The 25,800-nt window shown below is 36.6% G+C and overlaps 1 protein-coding gene across 6 annotated transcripts in view; it reads right to left on the bottom strand.

The window, feature by feature from the left end:
• Window positions 1-24,127, bottom strand: part of LOC126819077 (microtubule-associated serine/threonine-protein kinase 2) — a 143,385-nt gene extending 119,258 nt beyond the window's left edge. For all 6 annotated transcript variants that reach the window (XR_008787902.1, XM_056100475.1, XM_056100476.1 and 3 more), the window contains exons 1-2: window positions 22,152-24,127; window positions 9,670-9,784 (exon numbers count right to left, since the gene is read on the bottom strand). Coding sequence is in view for 5 of the 6 variants with exons in the window: in XM_056100475.1 (XP_055956450.1) it covers window positions 9,670-9,784; window positions 22,152-23,212 (1,176 nt within the window). In the remaining variant the exon portion in view is untranslated. The remainder of the gene's footprint in view (window positions 1-9,669; window positions 9,785-22,151) is intronic.
• Window positions 24,128-25,800: the final 1,673 nt, after the last annotated feature.

Genomic DNA, 25,800 nt, shown 5'->3' with positions numbered 1-25,800 from the left:
CTAGTTTAAAGCTGACTGATTAATTTTGATAATGAGTGTCCAATTTACAAGTATTTAATTTCCTGACTACTGTTCAAAAATTAATCATTATACATCAATAATCAATTGGGTTGTTTATATGTTAACAGTGGTCAGGAAATTAAACGCTTGTAAATTGGACACTCATTATCAAAATTTAGTGGTCACCTTTAAACTGGACACAAGTACAAATTAGATGATTTGGGGTGATTTTAAACGATTTTTAAATTTTTTTTAATGATACAACAAAATGAAATGGGGTTTAATGTTCTACTGTTCTGCTCCTACTGGGCTAATAAAGGCGGGCATACACCATACAGTGTGCTATGAGGGAAATTTTGCCCGGGCAATGGCACTATGTCCTACTCTTATATCGAATTCCAACTGCCAAGGGATCTTTAACGTACACACCAATGTATACATGGGACCTCGGTTTTTGTCCCATCTGAACAACTAGACAGCTGTACTTGTCAGACCCTCCGTCCTGCACGACTGACAAAGGGAAACCGTGTCGGAAAATTCCGATGAACTGCCACGGCCAATGCAAGGATCAAACACGCGAACATCCGGACTAGCGAGCCAGGGCCACGTGGCTCCCTATACACCCTTACAACCATTGCTTCAGGAATATAAGGTTATAGAAACCTGGTAGATAAACTGATCGAAGTGGCTATTAGCCCGTTCAGACGCGTAAGTGAACTGGTTTAAAAAACTCGGAGATCGTTAAACCAGTTTAACTTTGTCGTCTGAGAGCCATTGTGGGGCAAATAAAACGGTTTAAAAACCCCAGCTCGAGACCCGTCTTCGAGAAGGCTTTTTATTTTAAACTGGTTCATCTTGGCTGTCTGAACGACTTGGCTGAAAAACGCCCAGCTTGGAAAATAGCGGTGTAGCGGAGTGCCAGTGTTATCGAAAGTGTGCCAGAACTGAATAAAGAATATGAAGCTACATGTACGTAGACAACTCTAACCTCCGATCGAAGAGGTCAGAATAGTTAAACTGGTTTGGCCTATAGTATGTGTGAACACAACACGACCCTGTCTTAAAAAAAAAAAAACGGCGATTTTGAATTGGTTTAAAAATAAGCGTCTGAACAGATTTATACCTCAGATTGTCATGGAGTCCCTTTAATACTGGAAAAAACAAGGTCTTCAAGGCTGATATTAGCGTAGGCAAGAAAATTGTATTTTATTTCCGTATCGGTTAATGTCAGGCTTAAACTAATTGATCAATCAAACTATCATGTTCGCAAGTGGTGAAAAATACTTTTATTGGTCATTATCGGTCATTACCACTCAATTTATATCCACCAATTAAATAGCTTATTTGTAATTTTTGCGGGGGATATGTAATAGTCGTTGATGTTGAGCACCATCGAGCTCCTTTGTTCACCAGCCAAATGTACAAAACTATAATCATGCAATTATCCGAGGGCCTGTAATTGTAATAATTATTATAAAGATTTGAAGAACCATTCCAGACTTGTGTAATATATTGGAACGACATCGATATCCCTGTCATTTTTATGCACTAATAAAAAAAATCCTTAGAATCCACTAGAAATGAGACTTTCAGACTACACAATTAAAAGTTGCATTAACGGTATCAGAAATGACATTGTTCCAAAATTTATCAATTGATTAATCGTAATGTAAGTTATGGCCACCAATTGTTCCCATTAGTGTCGATCGATTCCCGCCATCATCATCAGTGTTACTGATCATCTGATGATACTATCAGGGGTTTTATTCAGCTAAATTACAATGTACATATCCAAAGAAATCCTTTTCAGTCATTATTCCTGTTAAATATTTTAGAAATTATGTTTAAATGTTTTAGCTATTATTTTTGTAACATTTTGTCTATTTTGGTGGTGGGAGGGGTTGGGGGCGCAGGGCGGGAGATAAATTTTTTTAGAAATTGTTTTTAAATTTTTCAGCTATTATTTTTGTTACCGGTACATTTTTCAGCTATTATTTTTGTTAAATTTTTCAGCTATTATTTTTGTTAAATTTTTCAGCTAATATTTTATGCTAACTTTTTCAGATAATCTTTTGTTGACTTTTAGCTTTTTTTTTTTTTTTTTTTTTGTAAAATGTTTTAGAAATTATTTGTAAATTTTTCAGTTATTATTATTTTTCATTTTTCAGCTAATATTTTAAGCTAATTTTTGGTTCAATTTATCCCCATTATACATGTAGTTGCTATATTGTTCACCTAATATTTTTGTTAAATTTTGTCATTATTTCTTTTTAATTTTTCAGTCATTGTCTTCTTTTGTTAAATTTGTTCACCGTTTGTTAAATTTGTTCACCGCTTGTTAAAATGTTCACCTTTTGTTAAATTTTTCACCCTTTTCACCGTTTGTTATATTTTTCACATTCTTCACCTTAAATTTTTCATCTTTTCTTAAATTGTTCACCCTTTTCACCTTTTATGTTAAATTTTTCACCTTTTCCATCTTTTGTTAAATTGTTCACCTTTTGTTAAATTGTTCACCTTTTGTTAAATTTTTCACCTTTTGTTACCTTTTTGCTGAATTTTTCACCCTTTTCACCTTTTGTTAAATTTTTCACTTTCTTTACCTTAAATTTTTCACCTTTTGTTAAATTGTTCACCCTTTTCACCTTATGTTAAATTTTTCACCTTTTTTTTCACCTTTCGTTAAATTTTTCACCTTTCGTTAAATTTTCCATTTTTGTTAACTTTTTGTTGAGCTATTATTTTAGTTAAATGTTTCAGCTGATATTTTCGTTAAATTTTCCAGCTATTAATTTTGTGACATTTTAAACAAAGAAAATGCTTATTAGTCTTCTGACATATTGAGGCTTCAACACAACTAGCTTAAACCAAAATAGATAAGCACTCAGACAAGTAATTCTCTTCAATCTTAAATCCATGACATTTCATGGCACACACATGTAACATTTTGATTAACATTTCAACGATCTTAATCTTAATAATCATAAAGAATCCAACATGATAGAAATATTGAAGTGGAATGACAATTTTTTTCTATGGTCTGATGCCGAATACACGTTGTATCATATCGTCTGTCATCGAGTCAAGAGGCATGGTTTCGATTCCCAACTTGTACCTGACAAGGAGTAGGGTCGCCTGTCCAACATCGTGGGTTTTCTCTACTACGCCTCAGTAAATTATTGAAATAAAATTGAAGTGAGTCCCAAAATTAACCAGTACATGACATTTTGAGCTTTGTGCTGTACATGTAATGGGACCATTTCCATGTTACCGGCAAAAACACGCTTGTGGAAACGCTGTGAAAACGCTCACAGAGAAATCAGGCTTTACTCTGATAAACTGTAAACAGGCCTGGAAATAGATGTTTTAGATCTACCTGACAAAATGTCAGGCACTAATGAAATAGTACCTGACATTTTCAACTTAGTGCCGAACATGTATTAATAATATCAAAATAAAGGACAAATCATTGCCGGAAAAAATGACAGGCATCAGAGGTTTTGTGCCTGACAAAGCCTGAATCTGTGCCTGACATTGTCTGTGACAGGTGCCTTATTTCCAGGCTTGATTGTAAGCTCTGACCTTTGTGTCGAGATGAGTGTCGATTTCAATATTGTTGATCATAAACTTGTGAACTTTGTATACTACATGTTTATAACATACAAAGTTCATCATGATAAACACTCCAGTAAACAATACAGTCTCTCCATACAATTAACAAAGCTTTCAAGGACACAGTCCACAGTCAACAGTTCAAGTGATTAAAGATTTTTTACGATATTTACATGTAATTACTATATGATTTGTGTTGCTTTGATCCGTAACAAAAATTGACAACAAAAACTACATGTACTCATAGAACTAGCAGTGATTTAATGTTGTTGACCTTTTATTCTTCAAATTTAGAATCCTAAGCATTTTTTGATGGATTTTTGTAGAAAAAGACCAAGGGATCTTTTTAATAAAATGAAATGAAATGGGGTTTAGCGTCCTACTGTTCTGCTCCAAACTTGGTTAATGAAGGTGGGCATATGCCATACAGTGTGCTATGAGGGAAATTTCGCACGGACAGCAGCACTACAGACTACTCATACATGTATATATCGAATTCCAACTGTCAAAGGATCTTTTACGTGCATGCCAATGTGTACACGGGACCGCGTTTTTTTGCCCCATCCAAACGACTAGACAGCTATCCATGTCAGGCCCTCCGTCGTGCATCACTGACAAGGGGGAAACCACGCCGGAAAATAGGGATCTTTTTAATGCGTACTGGTATCAATATTATTCAACATGCTTTCGCATCATTAATATCGCGTCTTTCTTGTATTTCATTGCTAAATTTTCAGTGTTGGATTTGTGAGTTTGTTTACAGGCCCTGGACACTTACAGTTGACCACCCCCTCAACTCCCCCACCCCACCCACCACTGCACCCATTCACTTGATTTGATATTATATGTCTATTGCTTACTATTTCTGTGTAGTTTGTTTGTCTTGTCCTTGAGGTTGTCTTACATGTATGGGTTTCACGCTTACTATTTGTGATGTTTCACATTAGAATGAATGAAATGGAGTTTTATGACATGTCAGCTCCAACCAGGCTACAGTGTATATTGCACCAAACATTTCATATTACTGCTGAGTGATTGTGACCATACATTACAACAATTCGAATGGCTATACATATTCAGAAACAGATCCTGACACAATTCGAATTACTAGAAATATTTGGATCACAAAGACAAAACTGAATTTATTGTTTGGATGTTAATATAAGTCAAACTTAAAGATACATTATGTAAGATTTAGATAAAGAACTAGCCATTCTTGCTATAATAGTTTGAAAGTAGATGATGTAAAATGAATAATTTGAAAATTTCATTCAAATTACTCTATTGCAAGCCAAGATATTAGCCATTGAAGGTTTGACAGACGTGTGCAATAATTTCAACCACCGTACTGGTTGATCGAAGCTAAGGCTGACCTTAAAAATATCTTTGTTTCGCCTAACGCGACCGACTAACTAAAACCATCTCCGACTTAAATTATTTTATTGCACTTTTCCACGATCTTTTTATTTTATTTTGTGTGTCAACCTGAAATATATCACGAGAGTTATTTCCCTTTACTATGGCTATTGTTTGATTCATTATTGAAACTGGTTGATCAAGACGAAAGCGTCATAGGTGTCGCTTCTCAACAAAATGGTTGCAGACGAAAGCACGTCCATTCCCACGAAATGATTCTGCCTCTATGTCTGTGGGGCATCGTTTTAAACATGACGACGATATTTTTAATATCCGTTTTCGAGAAAAATGAAGGCACAACCCGCACGATCGTTAAAAACGTGTTGAAGGAGTTTCACACTTCAAGTTAGTAGCAAATCGTGTGCGAGTCGAGCATCACGAAAAATCCTGATGTCATTGATTTGATTGCCAATAAAGAAGACGAATGTTTCCACCCGGAAAATTATCAAGCTGTCAAATTAGCTCTTAAGTTTAATAAAAACTTTAAGTTCGTTACTTTTTACGTCGGACCCAAAATTCATTAAACAAAAATTAATGAATCTGTAGTATTGATTTCTCTGACTTTAAAAAAAAAATCTGAAAAAAAAACCCGACCTACCGACCCTTCTCCTCGATTGTGGGTCGGGTTTGGTGAAACAAAGATATTTTTAAGGCCAGCCTAAGTCTCGGTCCTCCATATTTGATTAAATCAAAGTATCGCTGAACCATTCTAATCTATTTAATATCGGAGAAATCTGATGCCATCGAGAGTTGATTAAGGCCTGGATCAGTTAATTAATGTCTAATTAATAATTTAGATTACATTTCAGGCCTAAAGAAAGACCTGCAATAGGCAGATTTAGCTCTTGCATAATGTATGTTTAAATATTCCGCTGACATGTTTCATGACACAAGTTTTCCAGTGTATTGTGAGTCGTTTTGTAACATGATGATAGAATGTATGTCATAAGAGAGTTTTTCAGTGCAATATAAGTGGATTATACAACAAATCTGTAATTCATAACAAAATACAAGTGTCAAGGCCATATATTATGATTACCCCACAGTGTATTGTGGTGAATTCTGATGCGTTAAATTAATGAAATATCATGCCAGCGGTATTTCATCTGGGAACGCAATCGATAAAAGTGTCCAACTTTGGTTATATGACATCAAGTTTTTAAAGGCTCAATACCACTCTTGTTGTAACTGAATAATATGTCCCAATCTTTATTCTGGTCAACAAATTGTACTATTTTACAATATTCCAATTAATTGATGATACAAATTTCATCTTAACACACCTAATTTAAAAAAATTGGAAAAAATCAACTAAATGATTTGAAAAGCCTGACGTAAAGCTTTTCAAATGTTACTTGGATTTAAAAATATTTTTGAACCCTCTGGACAAGTAAAATAGGATTTAATGGATAATTTACACAACAGGTAGGACACTAACACATCTAGTACTTAGAATAAGGCTATTTTTTTATTTTCTGGAGCTGTCAAGCCAGCAAGAGTGTTTGTGTCCCTTTAAATAAAGGAAAACAATCCTGCATACACATTTCATACACAAATTGAATGAGATATAACGACGTCCATGAGACAGATCCATGGATTTACATGTATCTGAAATCTACAGGTGTGAATGACTAGAGAAGCCTAGTCAAAACGTGGCACAGTAATAAGCAGTAATTGTATTCTATAGAATTGTGACCTGTATATTCCAGTTCAATTACTAAATGCCATTGAAACAATTCAAATAAAATGTTTACAGCTTAGAAACTGCTATTCAAGGGAGATAACTACACAATTCTTGTCAATATTACATGTGTTGGTACATGTACATGTATCTATCAGTTTGAAGCCACAAGAACTGTTTCTCCTTTCTTGAATAACACCTGGCACTCAGTCCTGCTGGGTTTTCTTGATAAGACTATCGGTACTTCAAAGGTTCTGGTAAAACAAGTGTCAGGAAATCAGAGTTTTTCAGCTCAATTATGAGTAAGCGTTTCAACATTTGACCTGCAACTTTAGGCAACACAAATAAAATAACTTGTTTCTCGGGCACCGCCCGCACGCAAAATTGGTTGCGCGTGCAGTCTATTTATTAGTCTTGATGAAAATAAATAAATATGTAACGCCCGCCCGCACATCGACAAGCAAGTCGTAAAAAAAATATCCCGCATGTACCTACATCCGCCATACATGTATATCTATTCAAATGTATTAAAACTGATTCAGATGAACATGCTGTCTTTTTTATCCGAACAATGGCGAAGTTTGGCAGATTTGCCTTTTTTATTGATATCGAAAGAACCTCCATTTTGTATCACGTGATATTAATTACCTCCCCTGATAAACTAGAATTTGATTCGTGTTAAAAGTCATTGGCGACAATATTTCAATCATTCGATCGTAATCGGCTCATTATTGCCGGCTTCAGTCGGTCCTTGTTTGGAAAATCCTATTGATAAAATAATGAACCGTAGAACAGGTTAATTAATTATAGCTAAGAATACGATACGATGACGATAGTCGTCATAATGCATACCTTAGAATCTGGGTCATTATTAGCACATTTACGGTAGTTTCGATAATCCGGAAAATAATAATTGGATTACCGATTTGATGGTTTTACTGACCAGTTGTTAGTTAGATTTAAATAGTCATTCAATATAAACACCGGATAGAACACCGAATATCCTGAGAAACACACCGAATATCCCAAGAAACAGTATTTCCGGCAATCTCCAATACCGATGACACGGTGTGACATGCATTGGTTGGAATTCGGTAAATAATTATAAATAAACCGGCGATACTAGATTTAGTTTTAAATACTGTTTACCATGATTATTATTTTTGATACACCTGGTGAAAGAGGCTTAGTTTTTAAAAATATTGTTGTCTTTATGGAGGGCTATTACATAGTCGTATGGAATTTTATTTTAAACCAAATTCAATTATGTGAATTAAATATGGAAAATTATTTTCCTTTCAGTCAGTGTTCAGTCTCAGTGTTTTAGTAGACTTGATTTTGGGTTTATGTTTTAAGTATGTACAATAAAGTTGAATATAACGGAAAGCAAAAACGTAAACAAGTCATGACTTTCTCATTTAAAAAAAAAAAAAAAGAAAGACCGCCCTCCCGCCCCAACAATTTTCAGCAATAGCCAAATTTTATTTTGCACCATCAATGAGTAAAAAAAAAAAAGAAACCGCCCTCCCTCCCTACAGTTTCAGCTGTCAGTTGCCCGAGAAACAAGACATTTATTTTGTGTGGCCTTAGATAGGATGTGAATCACCAGACTATAATGACCTAACAATCAGGGCTTGGTTTAACATAATTATTCATGGACATGGTTTTGGTTTAATATAATTAATTTGAACAAATGGCAAAGTCCATTTACTGTCACAGATCTATTACATTATCTGGGTGTATAATATACATGTACCCCCACGGTTTTAACTGGATCTGAGTTTATAATCTACCCCAGTTTTACCTGGGTGTATAATCTACCCCCATGGTTTTAACTGGGTGTATAATCTACTCCCACGGTTTTAACTGGGTGTATAATCTACATCTGATAGTTTCATCTGGATGTATAATCTACATCCCAACTGGGTGTATAATCTATATCCGAGTCGGGCATATAATCTACATTCCAGCCAGTTGTATAATCTACATCCAAGCCAGGTGTATAATCTAAATCCCAGCTGGGTGTATAATCTACATGTAAATCCCAGCTGGGTGTATAATCTACACCCCAGTCTGGTGTATAATCTACATTCAAGAAATGTGTATAGTGTATTCCAGCAATGTGTATAATCTACATCCCAGCTGGGTGTTTAATCTACATACCAGCTGGATGTATAATCTACATCCCAGCTGGGTGTATAATCTACATCCAAGCTGGGTGTATAATCTACATCCCAGCTGGGTGTATAATCTACACCCCAGTCTGGTGTATAATCTACATTCCGGCAATGTGTATAATTTACATCCAAGCTGGATGTATAATCTACATCCCAGCTGGGTGTATAATCTACATCCCAGTGGGTGTATAACCTACATCCCAGATGGGTGTATAACCTACATCCCAGATAGGTGTATAATCTACATCCAAGCCAGGTGTATAATCTACATCCCAGCTGGGTGCATAATCTAAATCCAAGCCAGGTGCATAATCTACATCCCAGCCAGGTGCATAATCTATATCCCAGCCGGGTGTATAATCTACATCCCAACTGGGTGTATAATCTACATCCCAGCTGGGTGTATAATCTACATCCCAGCTGGGTGTATAGTCTACACACCATGATTTAACCTGGGTTTATAATCTACCCCCATAGTTTTTTCTGGGTGTATAACTGTATAATCTCATATATGTACATGTACATATTTATAATGGTTTTACCTGGGTACATGTACAATCTACGGTACATCTACATATAAACCTCTCAGGTTTTGCTCCTTTTATTGTCTTTAATCTAACTTTTTTTGGCACTGCTAACAAAGATGAAGCCATATAACTTTTCTGGGTTGGGTTTTTTTGCTAATATTTACTCCTGAAATTCGGCATTGTCGTACTTGTATGTGTATGTTTGTTTTATACATTATAACTCACTATAATGCTATATAAAATTATTTTTTCTTACCTCAACGTCACTTTCTTCCTCTTCCTTGGCTTTTTCAACAGCTTTTAATATGAGTTTTCTACACTGAGCATCATCAATCTTATAAACATCCTGTAAATCTTCTTGTGTGAGTGATCTGATAGAGATATAGAATACATATATCAGTCTACATAATATCAGATACAGTCCAACGATCTTAACTTCATCATGGTCATTCTCTGGTTCTACTGGGGGTATTTCAATATTAACAATAGTCCCACATTCTTTGTTTTGTTCTGGGGGTATTTCAGTAGGCCTATTAATAGTAGTTCCACAGTTATTCTTGGGTTCTACTGTCAACATTTCAGACTGTTCAGTATTAACAGCAATTCCTCGGACGTTGCAACTAATAGTACATGTAATTCCACAGACTTTCTAACAACACTAGGACCTTGTAACAGTACAGTAGTTCCACAGACCTTCCAACTAATAGTATTTCCACAGACTTTCTAAAGACACTAGGACCTTGTAACAGTAGTTCCACAGACTTTCTAATGACACAAGGACCTTTTAACAGTAGTTCCACAAACTTTCTAATGACACCGGCCAGGACCTTTTAACAGTAGTACCACAAACCTTCCTTTCCAACTAAGAGTAATTTCAACAGACCATCCACATTAAGTGCCCAACCTTCTTGGTTACCGGTAATTCCAGAAATCGACCAACAAGGATCTGACACTATTTGTACAGGTTTGAGTTGCCTCTCAAAATGAGGAACCGAATAATAACAGTACACCGATATACATGTAGATCCACAGACTTTTCTTTCCAACTAACAGTAATTTCAAAGACCTAACAGTAGCTCAACAGACCATCCACATTAAGTGCCCAACCTTCTTGGTTACCGGTAATTCCTAGAAATCAACCAACAAGGATCTGACACTATCTGTACAGGTTCAAGTCGCCTCTCAAAATGAGAAACCAAATAATAGTACATCGATATATTTCACACTTGTTCAAGTTACAGCGCAAGCTACTATTCAATAATTCATAGTCTAAAAGTTAACTACCTTCTTTGATTATCCCCTGTGAATACGATTTGATAATTAAAACCTGAATACTTCGATTTTATATTTCTTCTAGATAAAAACGATGATAGAAATTATATTCTCAAGCTCACACACTTAAAATAAAAATTAAACCAAAAATAAATTTAAAAACAAAAGATTGAAGTTTTATTATGTTTCCAAATATAGCAGAAAATCTCTGATTTATTTTTTATGAGAACCATAAATGAAACAAAATGGGGATTAAACAGTACATTCATCGCGATGGTTTGATGGGTCACGATATTACTGTGTTTTCTATAGTAGAATGATGGGGACTAAACATCCTACAGTACGTTCATCGCGATGGTTTTACGGGACACGATATTACCATGTTTTCTATCGTGGAATTCCGTGATTACACATCCTACAGTACGGTCATCGCGATGGTTTGATGGGACACGATATTACCGTGTTTTCTATCGTGGAATTCCTTGATTACACATCCTACAGTACGTTCATCGCGGTGGTTTGATGGGTCACAATATTACCGTGTTTTCTATCGTGGAATTCCGTGATTACACATCCTACACTACGTTCATCGCGATGGTTTGACGCGTCACGATATTACCGATTTTTTTATCATGGAATTCCGTGATTAAACATCCTACAGTACGTTCATCGTGATGGTTTGACGGGACACGATATTACTGTGTTTTCTATCGTGGAATTCCATGGTTTACCCAGTGAATATCGAATGAATATCGAGTGACACGATAGCACTGCCTCGGTGTTGAAAACACAGTGTGACTCAGTATTTTAATCAAAACATGCCTATGATCGTTTATTTTAGGTGAAATACATGTTAGGCTGTAATTGTTATAGATCAGTTACTACTGTGTTTGGCTTTTTCATTAATGACTAACATTTGACGGTTATTTCGAAATCAAAACAGGAATAAACAATCGAGCACTGTCATTCTGTCTTCTAAACAGAAATAAGCGTAAACCAATTCTTTACAGACTGGGCTGATGAGGTCGGGCATATGCCATAAAGCGTGCAGTGAGGGAAACTTTGCCAGGACTTTGATACTACAACTACTTGTCAAGGGTTCTTTTAGGTGAATGCCAATATGTACCTGAGACCTCAATTTTCGTCTCAAACGACTACCCGATTTTCCGTACCATCTTCCTGTCCTGCACTATTGACAAGAGAGAGAAAGAGAGAGAGAGAGAAATGGGGTTTAACGTCCACTCGAAAAACTAGGTCATTTTGGGACTAACATATGGTTTAATTTTTTTAATTTCAATAATTCGCTTGCGCGTATGGGTCTTTAGCAGTGGGAGGAAACCGGAGGACCCGGGGAAAACCTGCGAGGTTTGACAGGCGAACCTACTCCTTGTCACGTACAACCAGGGAATCGAAACCCTGCCAGTTGACTCAATGACAGACCGTATGATACAGCGCGCGCATGCTAACCATTCGGCCATCCAACCCCCCGCACTATTGACAAAGGGAAACCATTTTCTCTGCCAACACCAGGATTGAACCGTAACTAGCTCAGAGCAACGATGCAGGACGGAGGGCCTGACAAGGACAGCTGTCTAGTCCTTCGGATTATACGAAAAACCGAAGTCCCGTGTATGCATTGGAATGCACGTAAAAGATCCCTTGGCAGTTGGAATTCGATATAAGAGTAGGCGATAGTGCCGCTGCCCGGGCAAAATTTCACTAATAGCACACTGTATGCCCGTCTTCATAAGCCCAGTATAGGAGCAGAACAGTAGGACGTTAAACCCCATTTCATTTAATTTCATTTCAGAGCAACGAGGGGGGCAGGGGTGCTGTAAAATTGACAGACAATGTATATCTATTGTTTTTATGGTCAACAATTTTTTCACGGAGGGCCTGCTGGACCCCCATGTTAGCCAGCCGAAGACTTACTCACTAAGCCCCTTTCTATCCCCACGGTAATCGTAATTCCTAGATAACTTCCGACTTCAGAGAATACTCTTTGAAACATCGCCCAAATAAATAAGTAGCTGTTTTTTCCATAAGTACATGTATGTGTTATAGTTTATTGCTCTATCCTGTTATTAAATGACTCTCAAAGATTAAGTAAATTAAGGTTATCTGACACAGTCCAATTCATTATAGTTTTAAAAAAAAGATTTACATGTATATCAAGATCTGTTTCAACAAATTATAAGAAAGTGTAAAACATTTTCTTTTATTATCTTATGTAAGTCCCCTTTTTTTAGACATGTAACCTAAAAGTGGATTTCTGAAAATATGTATATTGTGATCAATCAATCAATCAATCAGTCAGAATCAATCAATCAATCAGTCAGTCAATCAATCAATCAGTTAGATTAAAAAAAACCCAATAGTCTTACACTTTAATCCTAATCTCAAGGTGAAGCGTGACAAATCAAACAATGGCCTTCAGTTTATGGTTACCTAATATAAAACAAATATATATATTTGGTTTTAGAGTCACGCTGAATAATTTACGACTTCACAATATATTTATAGACAAACAATTTGGACTGATTAAAAATTTAATAAATCACTGGAAAATTTGCCTTGATGCTATAATTTCTAGAAATAAATAATTTATATGCAAATATCTATCAAAATAAGCAAAGGACTTTTGAGTTTGATTTTGTAGGTGCTTCATGGCAGAAATAGAAAATAGTAATTAATTACATTGCTAAAAGCAAGAATGTAATTGTAATGATTCTATTTAAAAAGTAATGGTAATGGTTAATTACATTGGCAATGTAATTGCCCCAGCCCTTAGGGGACCATATGATAACTTATAAGTGGCGACACTGGCCCACTGACTTGTCATCTGCAGAAGATACATGTGTATGTACATGTACGATACCGAAAGTGTTTCAATTCATCACATCTTTGTAAATAATGAATTGGAAACATTTTAGGACTGATATTTATTTTCGTGATTAAACTTCCACAATACATGAATGATACATACATGTACTCTTAAAAGTTATCAAAGAGAAGTTGTTTTGTCCAGAAAAAGGCAGCCGAGTTACAATACGGAGATGCCAATTGTAGGCCGGTTGGGGCGGTTTGGGTATTTCCGGAGTCCAAATAATTGGCTGTTTAATATGAATGAGTATTTTGGGAAATAATAACTCTAACACTACCCCCCCCCCCTCTATATTAAATTTGTCATAGTTAACGGCAGGTCTTAAAAATTCCACTTCAAAATCTACACTTTCGGTCACTTTTGATAATGCATGGAAACTTTAATCACAAATTCGTTTCATATTCATATAGGACTTATAATAATTATTCTTAATGAAATATTCCCTTTTGGCTATTTAAATAGAATTCTTCTTTGATTAATAAAGACAAATAAAGAGCTGAAATAGACGTAGAAAAATCATTTGAACATACAAGTACAATGTACATGTACCCAACACATATTGCCATGTGTGTTTTATACAACGCTAATTAGAACATTTGGCACATAATGGAATGAACAGTGCATCGGTACACGTAGGCCCTATTTATAAATGTCGTCTGTAGAATCGTTTCCTAACAGATCAGCAGTAAATATTCGCTTCATCGCTTACACGGTAACCCGGGTAGCATTTAATCTCGTGTATCTAGCACTAATTTCTTTCAGGTTCGTTTAATATTAAATCTTTGTTTAAATTTTCGTAAAAATCATTTAGAATCACTCCAAATCATCTAATTTGTACTTGTGTCCAGTTTAAAGCCGACTGATTAATTTTGATAATGAGTGCCCAATTTACAAGTACCGGTATCTAATTTCCTGACCACTGTTCAAAAATTAATTATTATTCAGTGGCCTACTCTTATATTGAATTCCAACTGCCAAGGGAGCTTTTACGTGCATGCCATTGTATACACAGGACCTCGGTTTTTCATCCCTTCCGAACGACTAGACAGCTGTCCTTGTCAGGCCCTCCGTCCTGCATCACTGACAAGGGGAAACCACTTTGGAAAATGCTGATGAACTTTCTCAGCCAATGCAGGGACTGAACAAGCAACCTCTAGGCTAGTGACCCAGCGTCTTACCCACTTAGCCACCATGGTTCCCCTAGCCCAGATGGAAATTATAGAGCAGACATTTTTTCCAGGTCTGCATTGAAACAACAAAATGATTGTTTTTTAAGCTTATAAATTATTACATGCGTACATGTACATGTACATGTGACAAACTTCGTCATTTATTTTTCATGAGATTCGGTACATGAGTCATGGCACATTAATGATAACTTTTTTTCTAAAAAGAATTCTTGTTGTCTAGACAACCTAGATGAAGTCGATAATATTATTTCTACTTTTTTTACAGGATTCTGGATCTAATGAATAATAATTAAAAGGTTGGCAAAGTAACAAAACAACAGTCGATTGAACCCGACTAAACTCTGCCACTATATCACAAGATGTGATATAGACCATTTAATTCAAGGTCACCACTCCCACTAAAGCTGTATATTGCTATCAACTAAAATACTAACTGAGATTGTAGACACATTGTTCATGCTCATACATGCACTTTTGTATTTACATTGTATAGTAGCATAATTTTATACAGTCCTTCACGTTTAAGGGGGTAAGACGCTGGCTCACTAGCCTGGAGGTCGAGTGTTCGATCCCTGCATTGGCCGAGAAAGTTCATCCAGATTCTCCGGCGGGGTTTCCCCTTGTCAGTGATGCAGGACGGAGGGCCTGACAAGGACAGCTGTCTAGTCTTTCAGATGAGACGAAAAATCAAGGGCCCGTGTTTATATTGGAATGCACGTAAAAGATCCCCTGGCAGTTGGAATTCGTTATAAGAGTAGGCGATAGTGTCGCTTCCCGGGCAAAATTTCCATCATAGCACACTGTATGGCGTAAACATGCCCGTCTTCATTAGCCCTGTATAGAAGCAGAACAGTAGGATGTTAAACCCCATTTCATTTCATTTCTTTTATGGGAAGCTTTTGATCCTGCTCCTCTTGACGGCTTTCCTTCGAAGGAGTCATTAAAGACTCCTGCAAATTAGCTAAATCGCTCTCCTAAATATTGAGATTAATAAACTACTTTCAGTTTTTGTTTACTTTTAAACTGCATATATTCAAGGTATCAGGAGCTTTTTATGGCTCCCGCACAATTTTATAAACATGAAGGACAGTTTATATATCATATTAGGGAGTTAAACGCTGGACTGAAATATTGTTGAATTGATGTATCGTGATTCACCTTCACACGATTCACGAATTGAATTTTAATTTTTTTTTTTTTTTGTCGCTTTCAGTAAGTAACCGGTCACTCTTAATTATCCACGTCACACATTATCCATAGTTAAAATACAGATGTGACATCACCCTTTGATGCTGGTGTACCATTATTTAAAATAATCGTACGGGCAAGTTGCCAATTGTACATTATTTATACTAGTGAAATATTGGACTCGTGTGACATATTTCACTGTAAAAGCATGTGCGGAGTGTCTGTATTTTAAGTCGTTTAATGGTCTCGAGCTTAAGACATGCGTAATATATTGTAAAAACACTCGGGCCTACTCCATTGTTGTTGCAATATATTAATTCTTAATGTCTCGCTCTCGACCATTACACAATACGTACACAAACACTCTTAAATTGTTTGGGTCCTTATTTTGATCCACATCAATTATTTCGACATCAGCAGGACCAAAAATATCAATTATTTATCTAAATGTATCCTGTTGTTTTCTTGATTGACCTGGTTATGAATCGTGATACGAATTGCATCATACATGTACATGTAGCACCCGAATCTTATCGTGACTGCAGCAATATTAGGGAGCCTCGGTGAGAGAGAGAGAAATAGGGTTTAACGTCCACTCGGTTGCTCGGTGAGTAACACTGTAACCTACATGTAGGTATCATTTAATCTTGTGTATCTAGCACTAATTTCTTTCACATTCGTTTAATATCCAATCTTTGTTTAAAAATTCGTAAAAACTGTTCAAAATCACCATAAATTGTTTAATTTGTACTTGTGTCCAGTTTAAAGCTGACCATTCGATTTTGATAATGAGTGCCCAGTTTACAAGTGTTTAATTTCTCAATCACTGTTTTAAACAGTTTTTACGAATTTTTAAACAAAGATTTGATATTAAACAAATGTGAAAGAAATTAGTGCTAGATACACAAGATTAAATGATTCCTGGGTAACAGTGAAAGGTGCTGGATCCTTAACCAGGTCTGAGATTTTGGTGTTGGCATAGAAAGTATCCCAGGATTTTAATCCTGTGTGCTTTCAGTGGTGCAGGAAGGGGTGCAGGAAGATTGTCCTGGCAAGGAACAGTGCCTAAAGTTTCATTCGGACAGAACAAAAACCTGAGGTCAAGTGGTGCAGAAAGGGGTGCAGGAAGAGGGTCAGGAAGAGGTGCAGGAAGAGGGTCCTGGCAAGGAACGGTGCTTTTTCGTTTGGATAAAACAAAAAACCGAGGTCAAGTTGGCATGCTCGTAAACTAAAATAACCCTCTCACAGCATACTGCATGGCATGTTACATTGTACACCTGTTTTTATTCGTCCAGTTGCAGCAGAGAAGTAGGAAGTTACACCATAATTCATTCATTCATACATGCACTCTATACATGTATGTATATAAACATTCATATTATACAAATGTATTTATTTTTACGAGCACTATACATGTATACATGTAGTAGTCATTGTATAGCTGAATAAAACATTTAATAAAAGAATAAAATGTTAATATCCTTGAATGACATTTACAAGTCTGAAGTAAAAAGGTGAAACATTCATAATTTACATGTACATAGTAACAACTTCATGTATTTGCTACTTGTTGGTTTATTGAAATGAAATGAAATGAATGGGGTTTAACGTCCTACTGTTCTACTCCGAAATGGGCTATTAAAGATGGGCATACGCCATTAGTGTGCTATGAAGGAAATTTTCCCCGGGCAGCAGCCCTATGGCCTAATCTTATATCGAATTCTAACTGCCAAGGGATCTTTTATGTGCACGCCAATGTTAAAACGACTAGGTGGCTGTTCTTGTCAAGGGGAAACCCCGTCGGAAAATCCTGATGAACTTTCTCGACCAATGAAGGGATCAAACATGCGACCTCCAGGCTAGCGAACCAGTGTCTTACCCACTTAGCCACCGTGGCTCCATTGTTGGTTTCATTACCTATCAAGTAATGATCAATAATGAATCCAACCATTTGGTGAGTAAAACAAATCATACAATTAAAACAGTTAAGAGAGAGAGAGAGATGGTGTTTAATGTCCATGTGACACAAACTAGGTCATTTTAGGACTAACATATGGTTCAATTTTATTTCAATAATTCGCTTGCGCGTTAGGGTCTTTAGCAGTGGGAGGAAACTGGAGGACCCAGAGAAAACCCACAAGGTTGGACAGGTGACCCTACTTCTTGTCATGTACAACCGGGGTATCGACTCAATGAGTCGACCTTAAGATACAAGGTGCACACGCTAACCAATCGTCCATCCACGGCCCCAAAACAGTTAAGACTAAATCATATAAACGTTGAATGTCCATGTATATCAGGGTCGGACTAAAGGGATTGCAGACAGGGCTACCGCAGGAGGACCCAATGATAAAGGGGCCCCAAACTACTTCTAATAAAATCTTAATATAAAACTTTTAATTATATTTTTATATTATTTAGTATATGTTTGTGCCAAATAAATTAATCTTTCTACCATACTGACATAAAAATTGCATTTATTTAAGTGTGACCAAAATATGCTCATTTGTGTGAGTGTGACGAACAATGACCAGAATAAGCTGTTTTTTCACTGTTGATGCAAGCTCCCCAGTGATATTTTCCGCCAGCTTAATCCTGCCCTGATGTACGTCTAACTGTACTGAACTAAAAAGTAGTAAATCCATAAACTTGTATTATTATCAATGAAAATGATTTATTTCTGTTGACATCTTGATTTGTTTATCAGCTAATAAATGGTAGCCATGGAATTAACCATGACCTTGAACTGGACCCTGACCTGTACTGTATAATGAAGGCCCACTCAAGCCAATACAATAACAATCAACCAACCTCCACAAATATTCTCAACAAAACATATGTAGAGCACAAACAACTTCAAGAAGCAATTAGTGTTATTCTTTTATAGAAACAAACCACCTCCAACCTTTACATGCAGTTAAAACATGCCATACACATGTACATGTTATGCAAGGACTGTTGTTAAGAGTTTCTAAATTAACTTGCATATTCAATAATTACCATGTAGTACGATTAAAATCAGATTATGACTACAGATTACTCTAAATTGCATAAATGCCATATGCAAGGACTGTTGTTATGAATTTCTAAATTAACATGCATTCATTCAATAATTACATGTGGTATGATTAAAATCAGATTATGACTACAGATTACTCTAAATTGCATAAATGTATAATGTAAATACAGTCTCATTACCACTTTAAACAAGATAATTCTAAACACAATAATCATACCATCATTTAGAGAGAGAGAGAGATACAGCTGTAGGGTTAAACGTCCACTCCACACAAACTATAACTACATGTATGTCATCTTGGGACTAACATATCGTTTAATTTTATTTTAACAATTTGCTTGCGCATATAGGTCTTTCGCAGCATGAGGAAACCGGAGGGCCTGGAGAAAAACCACGAGGTTGGACAGGCGACCCTACTCCTTGTCACGTACAACTGGGGATTCGAAACCACGCCAGTTGACTCAATGACAAAACTTAAGATGCTAACCATTCGAACATCCACCTTCACCTCCCACCCCCCAATCATTTAGAGGGGAGGAATAATTGTTGAAATGTCACTCTGAATAAATTCATGTTTGTTATCCATACAATTGAGGATTGTATTAATCTATTCACATAAAAATTTTTCTAGTGACTCACCCAATGTACATGTACATGTAGTCTGTTCTCAAGGCCGATGTTACATACATAGATACGATAATTCATGATTACAAACTGTCAAACGGTGGGGTTTAACATCCCACTTTTCTGCACTGACTGGGCTACTAGCGACAGAGAGAGAGAGAGAAATGGGGTTTAACGTCCACTCGACACAAACTAGATCATTTCGGGACGAAGATATGGTTTAATTTTATTTCAATAATTCGCTTGCACGTAGGGGTCTTTAGCAGTGGGAGGAAACCGGAGGACCCGGAGAAAATCCACGAGGTTGGACAGGCGACTCTACTCCTTGTCACGTACAACCGGGGATTCGAAACCACGCCAGTCGACTCAATCACAGACTTTATGATACAGCGCGCGCGCACGCTAACCATTCAGCCATCCAACCCCCCTTACTAGCGACAGACATACACCATAATTATGTACATACAATGTAGTAGTAACAGTGGGGTGCTATAATTTAATTTGCCCTGACACTTCGAACAGCGGCACTACGACCCATTCTTATTTTGAATTCCATATGTCAAGGGTTCTATCATGTGCACATTTTGGGGGTACATGTACTTGATTGAACGTTCAGGGAATTGAATTCTTTTAATCCCAAAATTAGTGACATGCGTTGACTGAATAAGTAAATATCTCAACCAACCAAAACATATTCGTTCTGTTTAATTACGTCACTATTTCTACTCACACCACCTCCATAGTCTGGACTGACAGAACTGTGACAGGACTGAATTCCACGTCACTCGATTGCAATTCTATTAATTCGGGATGTTCTGGACTGTGAATCAAGCATCGCCATTTTAAATCATACTTAATTACACATTAGTAGGTCTGTTGGGTATTTTTTATGTACAGTATCTTGGAAAATTGATTTTTTTAAATTAAAAAAAAGAATAATACATTCAGCAGAGTACGGTACATTAACTTATTTAATCCCTAGGACATGTATATTGATTTCATCAATCAATGTGGTATCTAAATATATTAATATGATTGATGTGTTATTCTTGTTTTAAAAGATGCATTGCATAAGAGTTAGATAAAAGAGCTGGCAGTTCTTGCTATTTTAGTTTTTAAAGATGATTTATGTAAGATTTAGATAAAGAGCTACATGATACACATGTAGTTCAAAAATAGATGATGAAAAAAAAACCAATCTGATTAAAATACAGATCTATATTTCGTTTCGTTTTTTTTATACTTTCGATGGTCTTTACTAGTACTACATGAAGATCTGACCGGTTGTTGTGGAAGTAAATGCGTTGAGTCGCTACTCAGTTTGGATAAAAAACCGTCTCATAATATATGTACTGCCCCAACAGTATGGAACAAACTTCCATATACAAGTACAAGTAAAACAAAATGCAGAAAATCCTAATAATGTACATGTATTTTTGTACATTTTATCCTGTGTGATATGTCCTATTGAATTCGTAGTGAAACCAGTGCCACTCAGCAACTAAATGTACACTAGCTGGAGTGTGTACTTAACAAATATATTCAATTATTATTACACTAGAGGATAACCTGGTGCTGCCTGTAACTCCAAAACCATAAGGCCAGCGCCACCTAGTCTATGTTATTCCCCAGTCCAAGCTACCCCTATACACCAAATTTAAGCCTCTGGACAGCCCTTAGTGTAGCCGCCAACCCTGAACAGACAAACGACAGTCACAAATACATGTATATATATATGTAAGTATACATGTAGATACACGTATATTGGATTCTTTATCCAAAGAAGTCCCTTTTCCCTTTAACGTAAAATAATCCAGAAAATATTTTAATGAAGCCTTTTGATTGGTCAGAAGTAAATCCTGATACAAATATTAGCGCCCAGTCCCAGCCAATTATAAAGGCTGTATTAATGAACTACATGCATTTATAATTAATATAATATGTACATGTAAGAGATAAAGAGTGGCTATGAAGACCTAGTTATCCCCGACGTCAGCGACTAGTTTCGTTGGTATTGAAATCTTCAAACTGATTGGACTCACATGGTGGGGTTCTTTTATTTATACTAGGGTTTCCATGGTTACTAATTGGCGGGGTTCCCGGGGTTGGCTTACTACTTTATAGAATCAACGACAAATCTAAACTTGGGCACCCCAACCATTTTCATTTTTGTTATACAATACAGGTATTTTACTTTCAATTTTGAAAATAAGGACCCACCATCTTTAAAGACAAGTTTTTTTTTATTAAAGATGGGTAGCACGATTTACCTCAATCCACCAAAATCTTGGAAATTGTATTTTAAGAGTCATTTTGACACAAAAAAGCTTTGTTTTATTTTAAATCGAATGACAGTGGCATAAAGAACAGTAAACTACATGTATCAAAAATTGATAAATTGTAATACATGTACGTTGAAAATTGAAATAATTAGAGAGGGTTTATTGTCCATTTAACCCTGCTTGAGTTGAATCATTGAAAACTGAAATAATCGTGGATTTAGGTAAATCATGCTACCGTGAAATATTTACAGGTAAAATGTACTTATAAATACACTGTACCTGAAATCCTTCATCGTTAGTGACGATGGGAAATACTGTACAAACGATGACAACTGAGATTTCTTCATAAACTCCAAAAACAATTGATGATCTAAATTATCAGACGATGATCTCCCTAACGATCGACTAAGAGAACTTTTCCTCCGAGGGTAAAGAGCTCTATCAACCGATGTTACGATACGTAATTGTTTGTTTACTGGCAAATGTGGTTCAGGAAAATGGAGTTCTGTCATATCATCGCTGAATTCTATACTCTCGCGTAATTTAGAGTCACTCATACTTCCATCATCACTCAAGTCTTCTAATCGTAAACTTGTTGACGTGCTGCATGGAGAAAACTCAGACGAAGATAAGGACATATCTTCGACGTCATCAAACGCATTTTCTCGCATCAAACTGCTTCTATGGCTGACAGGAGTTTGTTCTGATGAGGAATTTTTATCTTGTTTACCCTTAGGCGTTGACGATGAGTATCTGTGCTCCCCCTCATTGGGTGGGGAAGGGGATAAATTAGTCTCATCCATTTCGCTTAGCGTCTCAGAACTAAGGTTAAACTTGATTGGACGATCATCACTTTTGCTCTTCGTAAATCGTGTTACTGACATTTGTGCGGCATCCGTTGGTCGAAATTCACTTCCACAAACAGCTAATTTTCTAGACGGCGTGTGAGCTTTTACAATTCGCCGTGGCGAAACAAGCTTTTCCAATAATTTGGTTTCGGATTTTGTGGGTGCCAAGGTCTTTTTGGGTTCAGTTTTAAATGAAGAACAACACGGTCCTTCAATTTCAGATGGAGATTTTATTGTCATGGGAAAATTCGAAGCATCAATCTCTTTCTTTAATTCGATTTTGATTTCCGATACACTAACTGGTTGACTAGACTGATCGATTTTAGACGTAGTCTTAGATTTGCCAGTCACCTGTTTCTCTTCAGCTTCACTAGGTTCTGTAGCTTGCTTAATATCTGGAGGGGTGTCCGGCGTACGGAGACGTTTACTCGAACTTTTCTTCCTTGTAGCCTGTTGAAACTTTTCACTAAGCGATTTCCTTGGAGTTGCCATCTTTTGTTCCTATTAAGATTACTGACAACAAACTATGAAATATTATTTACATTTCTGAGACACAAGAAGATTTCACTATTATTTTAAATTTCATATTTATTATGCTTGAATTCATAATTTATATTTGAAATATCGCACATCTACCGATATCTCTGGGGGCCAAGGTTGACCGATTATTCCAGACAACACATGTAATATTTACATAATATTGATAGTCAGCAGATCAATACAAAAACAGAGAACAGGCTTTACCGTTACGGCATTCCACACAAAACACTTATACACCCTCTATTAACTAACATAATCATTTTTTAAATTACGGAAATCTTGTACACAGTTTTTCCATGGTAATCAAATCAATGAAAGTTCATAATAATAAAGATGGTCACAAAAATATTACAATTACACATGAAAAGTTTTGGCATACTGAGTCGCAAGCAAGTAAAAAAAAAAGAACTTTGTTTGTCGAAAATCAAAACAAGTTTATTTTCCTGAAATATCACACGCCGAAATCAATCCACTCCTTATAAAACTATTCCACATCCTCTGACGTACATAACTATTACAAATTTCAGGAAACACCACCATTAAACCAACCTACATGACTCAAATCCGTAATCTTAACAACAATCAAACCCGAAAAGTTACAACTCCATGTGGCGGAAAAAGTGTTTTGTTATGACGGCCATTTTTATCCGACAATTCCACGCGACAAGTAGATTGCCCTTCTTGTTGAAGAAATTTGCGTCTCGGCTATTTATTGCCATTTCCTGCTACAGCGGTTTGATATCTAGCTTCCCTCATTTCCACCTAAGAGTGGACTCTTTTGGCACTAAGGCTTTGTGGTTTAGTCCATTTGGTGCTCTTCATTCAGTTTGGAGATCGAGTTTCTGACCCCATTCAACACAACTGAGCCAGTTTTCGTGGAATTGTGGGAACAACATAAGAGCTATTAAAAACTTCCGGGTCACGAATTATTGTATACGGTCAAAGCATGGACCTACGTTATGTGGCTAGTCAAAGCAATCTCAACCTTTTAGTGAGGCGATGCCAATTTATTTATTTTCTCCCAACATTTTATTTTATTGAATATACATGGATTTAAATGAAATATTGAAGAATAACATTTTCGAATTTTTAATATAGCCCACTGACTGAAGTTTAAAGGGCGCTTGGCTATTATTTTTTTTTTGGGGGGGGGGGGGGGGCGAATGTTTAGCGCGTGCGCGCTGTATAGCATAAGGTCTGTCATTGAGTCAAGTGGCGTGGTTTCGATTCCCTGGTTGTACGTGACAAGGAGTAGGGTCGCCTGCCCGACCGCGTGGGTTTTCTCCGGGTTCTCCGGTTTCGTCCCACTGCTAAAGACCCCTACGCGTAAGCGAATTATTGAAATAAAATTAAACCATATGTTAGTCCCGAAATGTCCTAGTTTGTGTCGAGTGGATGTTAAACCCCTCTCTCAGTCTCTCTCTCTCTCACTCTCTTGAAAAGGGGAGGAGTGCAATGTAGATTTTTGCGGAGCTCAGTAAGAAAAAAAAATATTTATGATTTTTCCGAGGAAAAAAACAATTAAAGTGGATCAAAAAGTGCTATTTGTTACATGTTACATTTAAACAGTTTGTGACATTCTTCTGTAAGTGGGGGGTTGGATGGCCGAATGGTTAGCACGTGCGCGCTGTATCATAAGGCCTGTCATTGAGTCAACTGGCGTGGTTTCGAATCCCCGGTTGTACGTGACAAGGAGTAGAGTCGTCTGTCCAACCTCGTGGGTTTTCTCTGGGTCCTCCGGATTCCTCCCACTGCTAAAGACCCCTATATACGCGCAATCGAATTATTGAAATAAAATTAAACCATATGTTAGTCCCAAAATGACCTAGTTTGTGTCGAGTGGCCGTTAAACCCATCTCGTTCTTCGAGTCCCTTGTTACAAATGGCGCTGAAATGCATTATGGTATACGATTCGTGTACCAATGGTAAAATGTTTATTTTGTTTTAAATATTGGATATCAGAAGCCCATCTTTTCCCGGTAAGATCACAACATCAATGTTGATTTAAATTGACAAATAATTTTTGTTTTCAATGTCGAAGACTTTGGATGATATTGAGTTAGAGACTTAGCCACTTTAACCTACACAACGTATTGATTGCACATAATTTATGGACCAAAAAAACCTCCTCTCAACGCTCGTAAATGGATTTGATTGTGAATTTAAAAAACAACAAGAATCAATGCCTGGTTTAGTTTCTTGGATACTGGTCTAATGCTAGCTGTTCCCACTGTCGTGCGATGCGTTAGGATATGATTGGTCGCATTATTTCTGTTACGTCTTTTTTGTATTCCTGATTGTTTTCAAATTTGAGTGAAGTCAGTGTCACTACAGGCCCGGGACTGTACAGCGCAGTGGACGCTTACGACTGCCCCCCGGATCCATTCACTTGATTTGAAATTTTGTTTATTTGGCGCAATGTCTATTTTCTGTCTTGTCCGCAGGTTTATCTTGTAGAATTTTGTTTTACCTGTAGTGCGGTCCCCCTGCACTTATTATTTGAGTCCACGAGCTGGTACGTGCATGCATGCAGATACGTT

The sequence above is a fragment of the Patella vulgata genome, chromosome 4 (assembly GCF_932274485.2).
Source record: "Patella vulgata chromosome 4, xgPatVulg1.2, whole genome shotgun sequence".
In the NCBI taxonomy this organism is placed as follows: domain Eukaryota; kingdom Metazoa; phylum Mollusca; class Gastropoda; family Patellidae; genus Patella; species Patella vulgata.
Note: the sequence above shows the minus strand (reverse complement) of the source record. Positions and strands in the feature narration are given on the sequence as shown.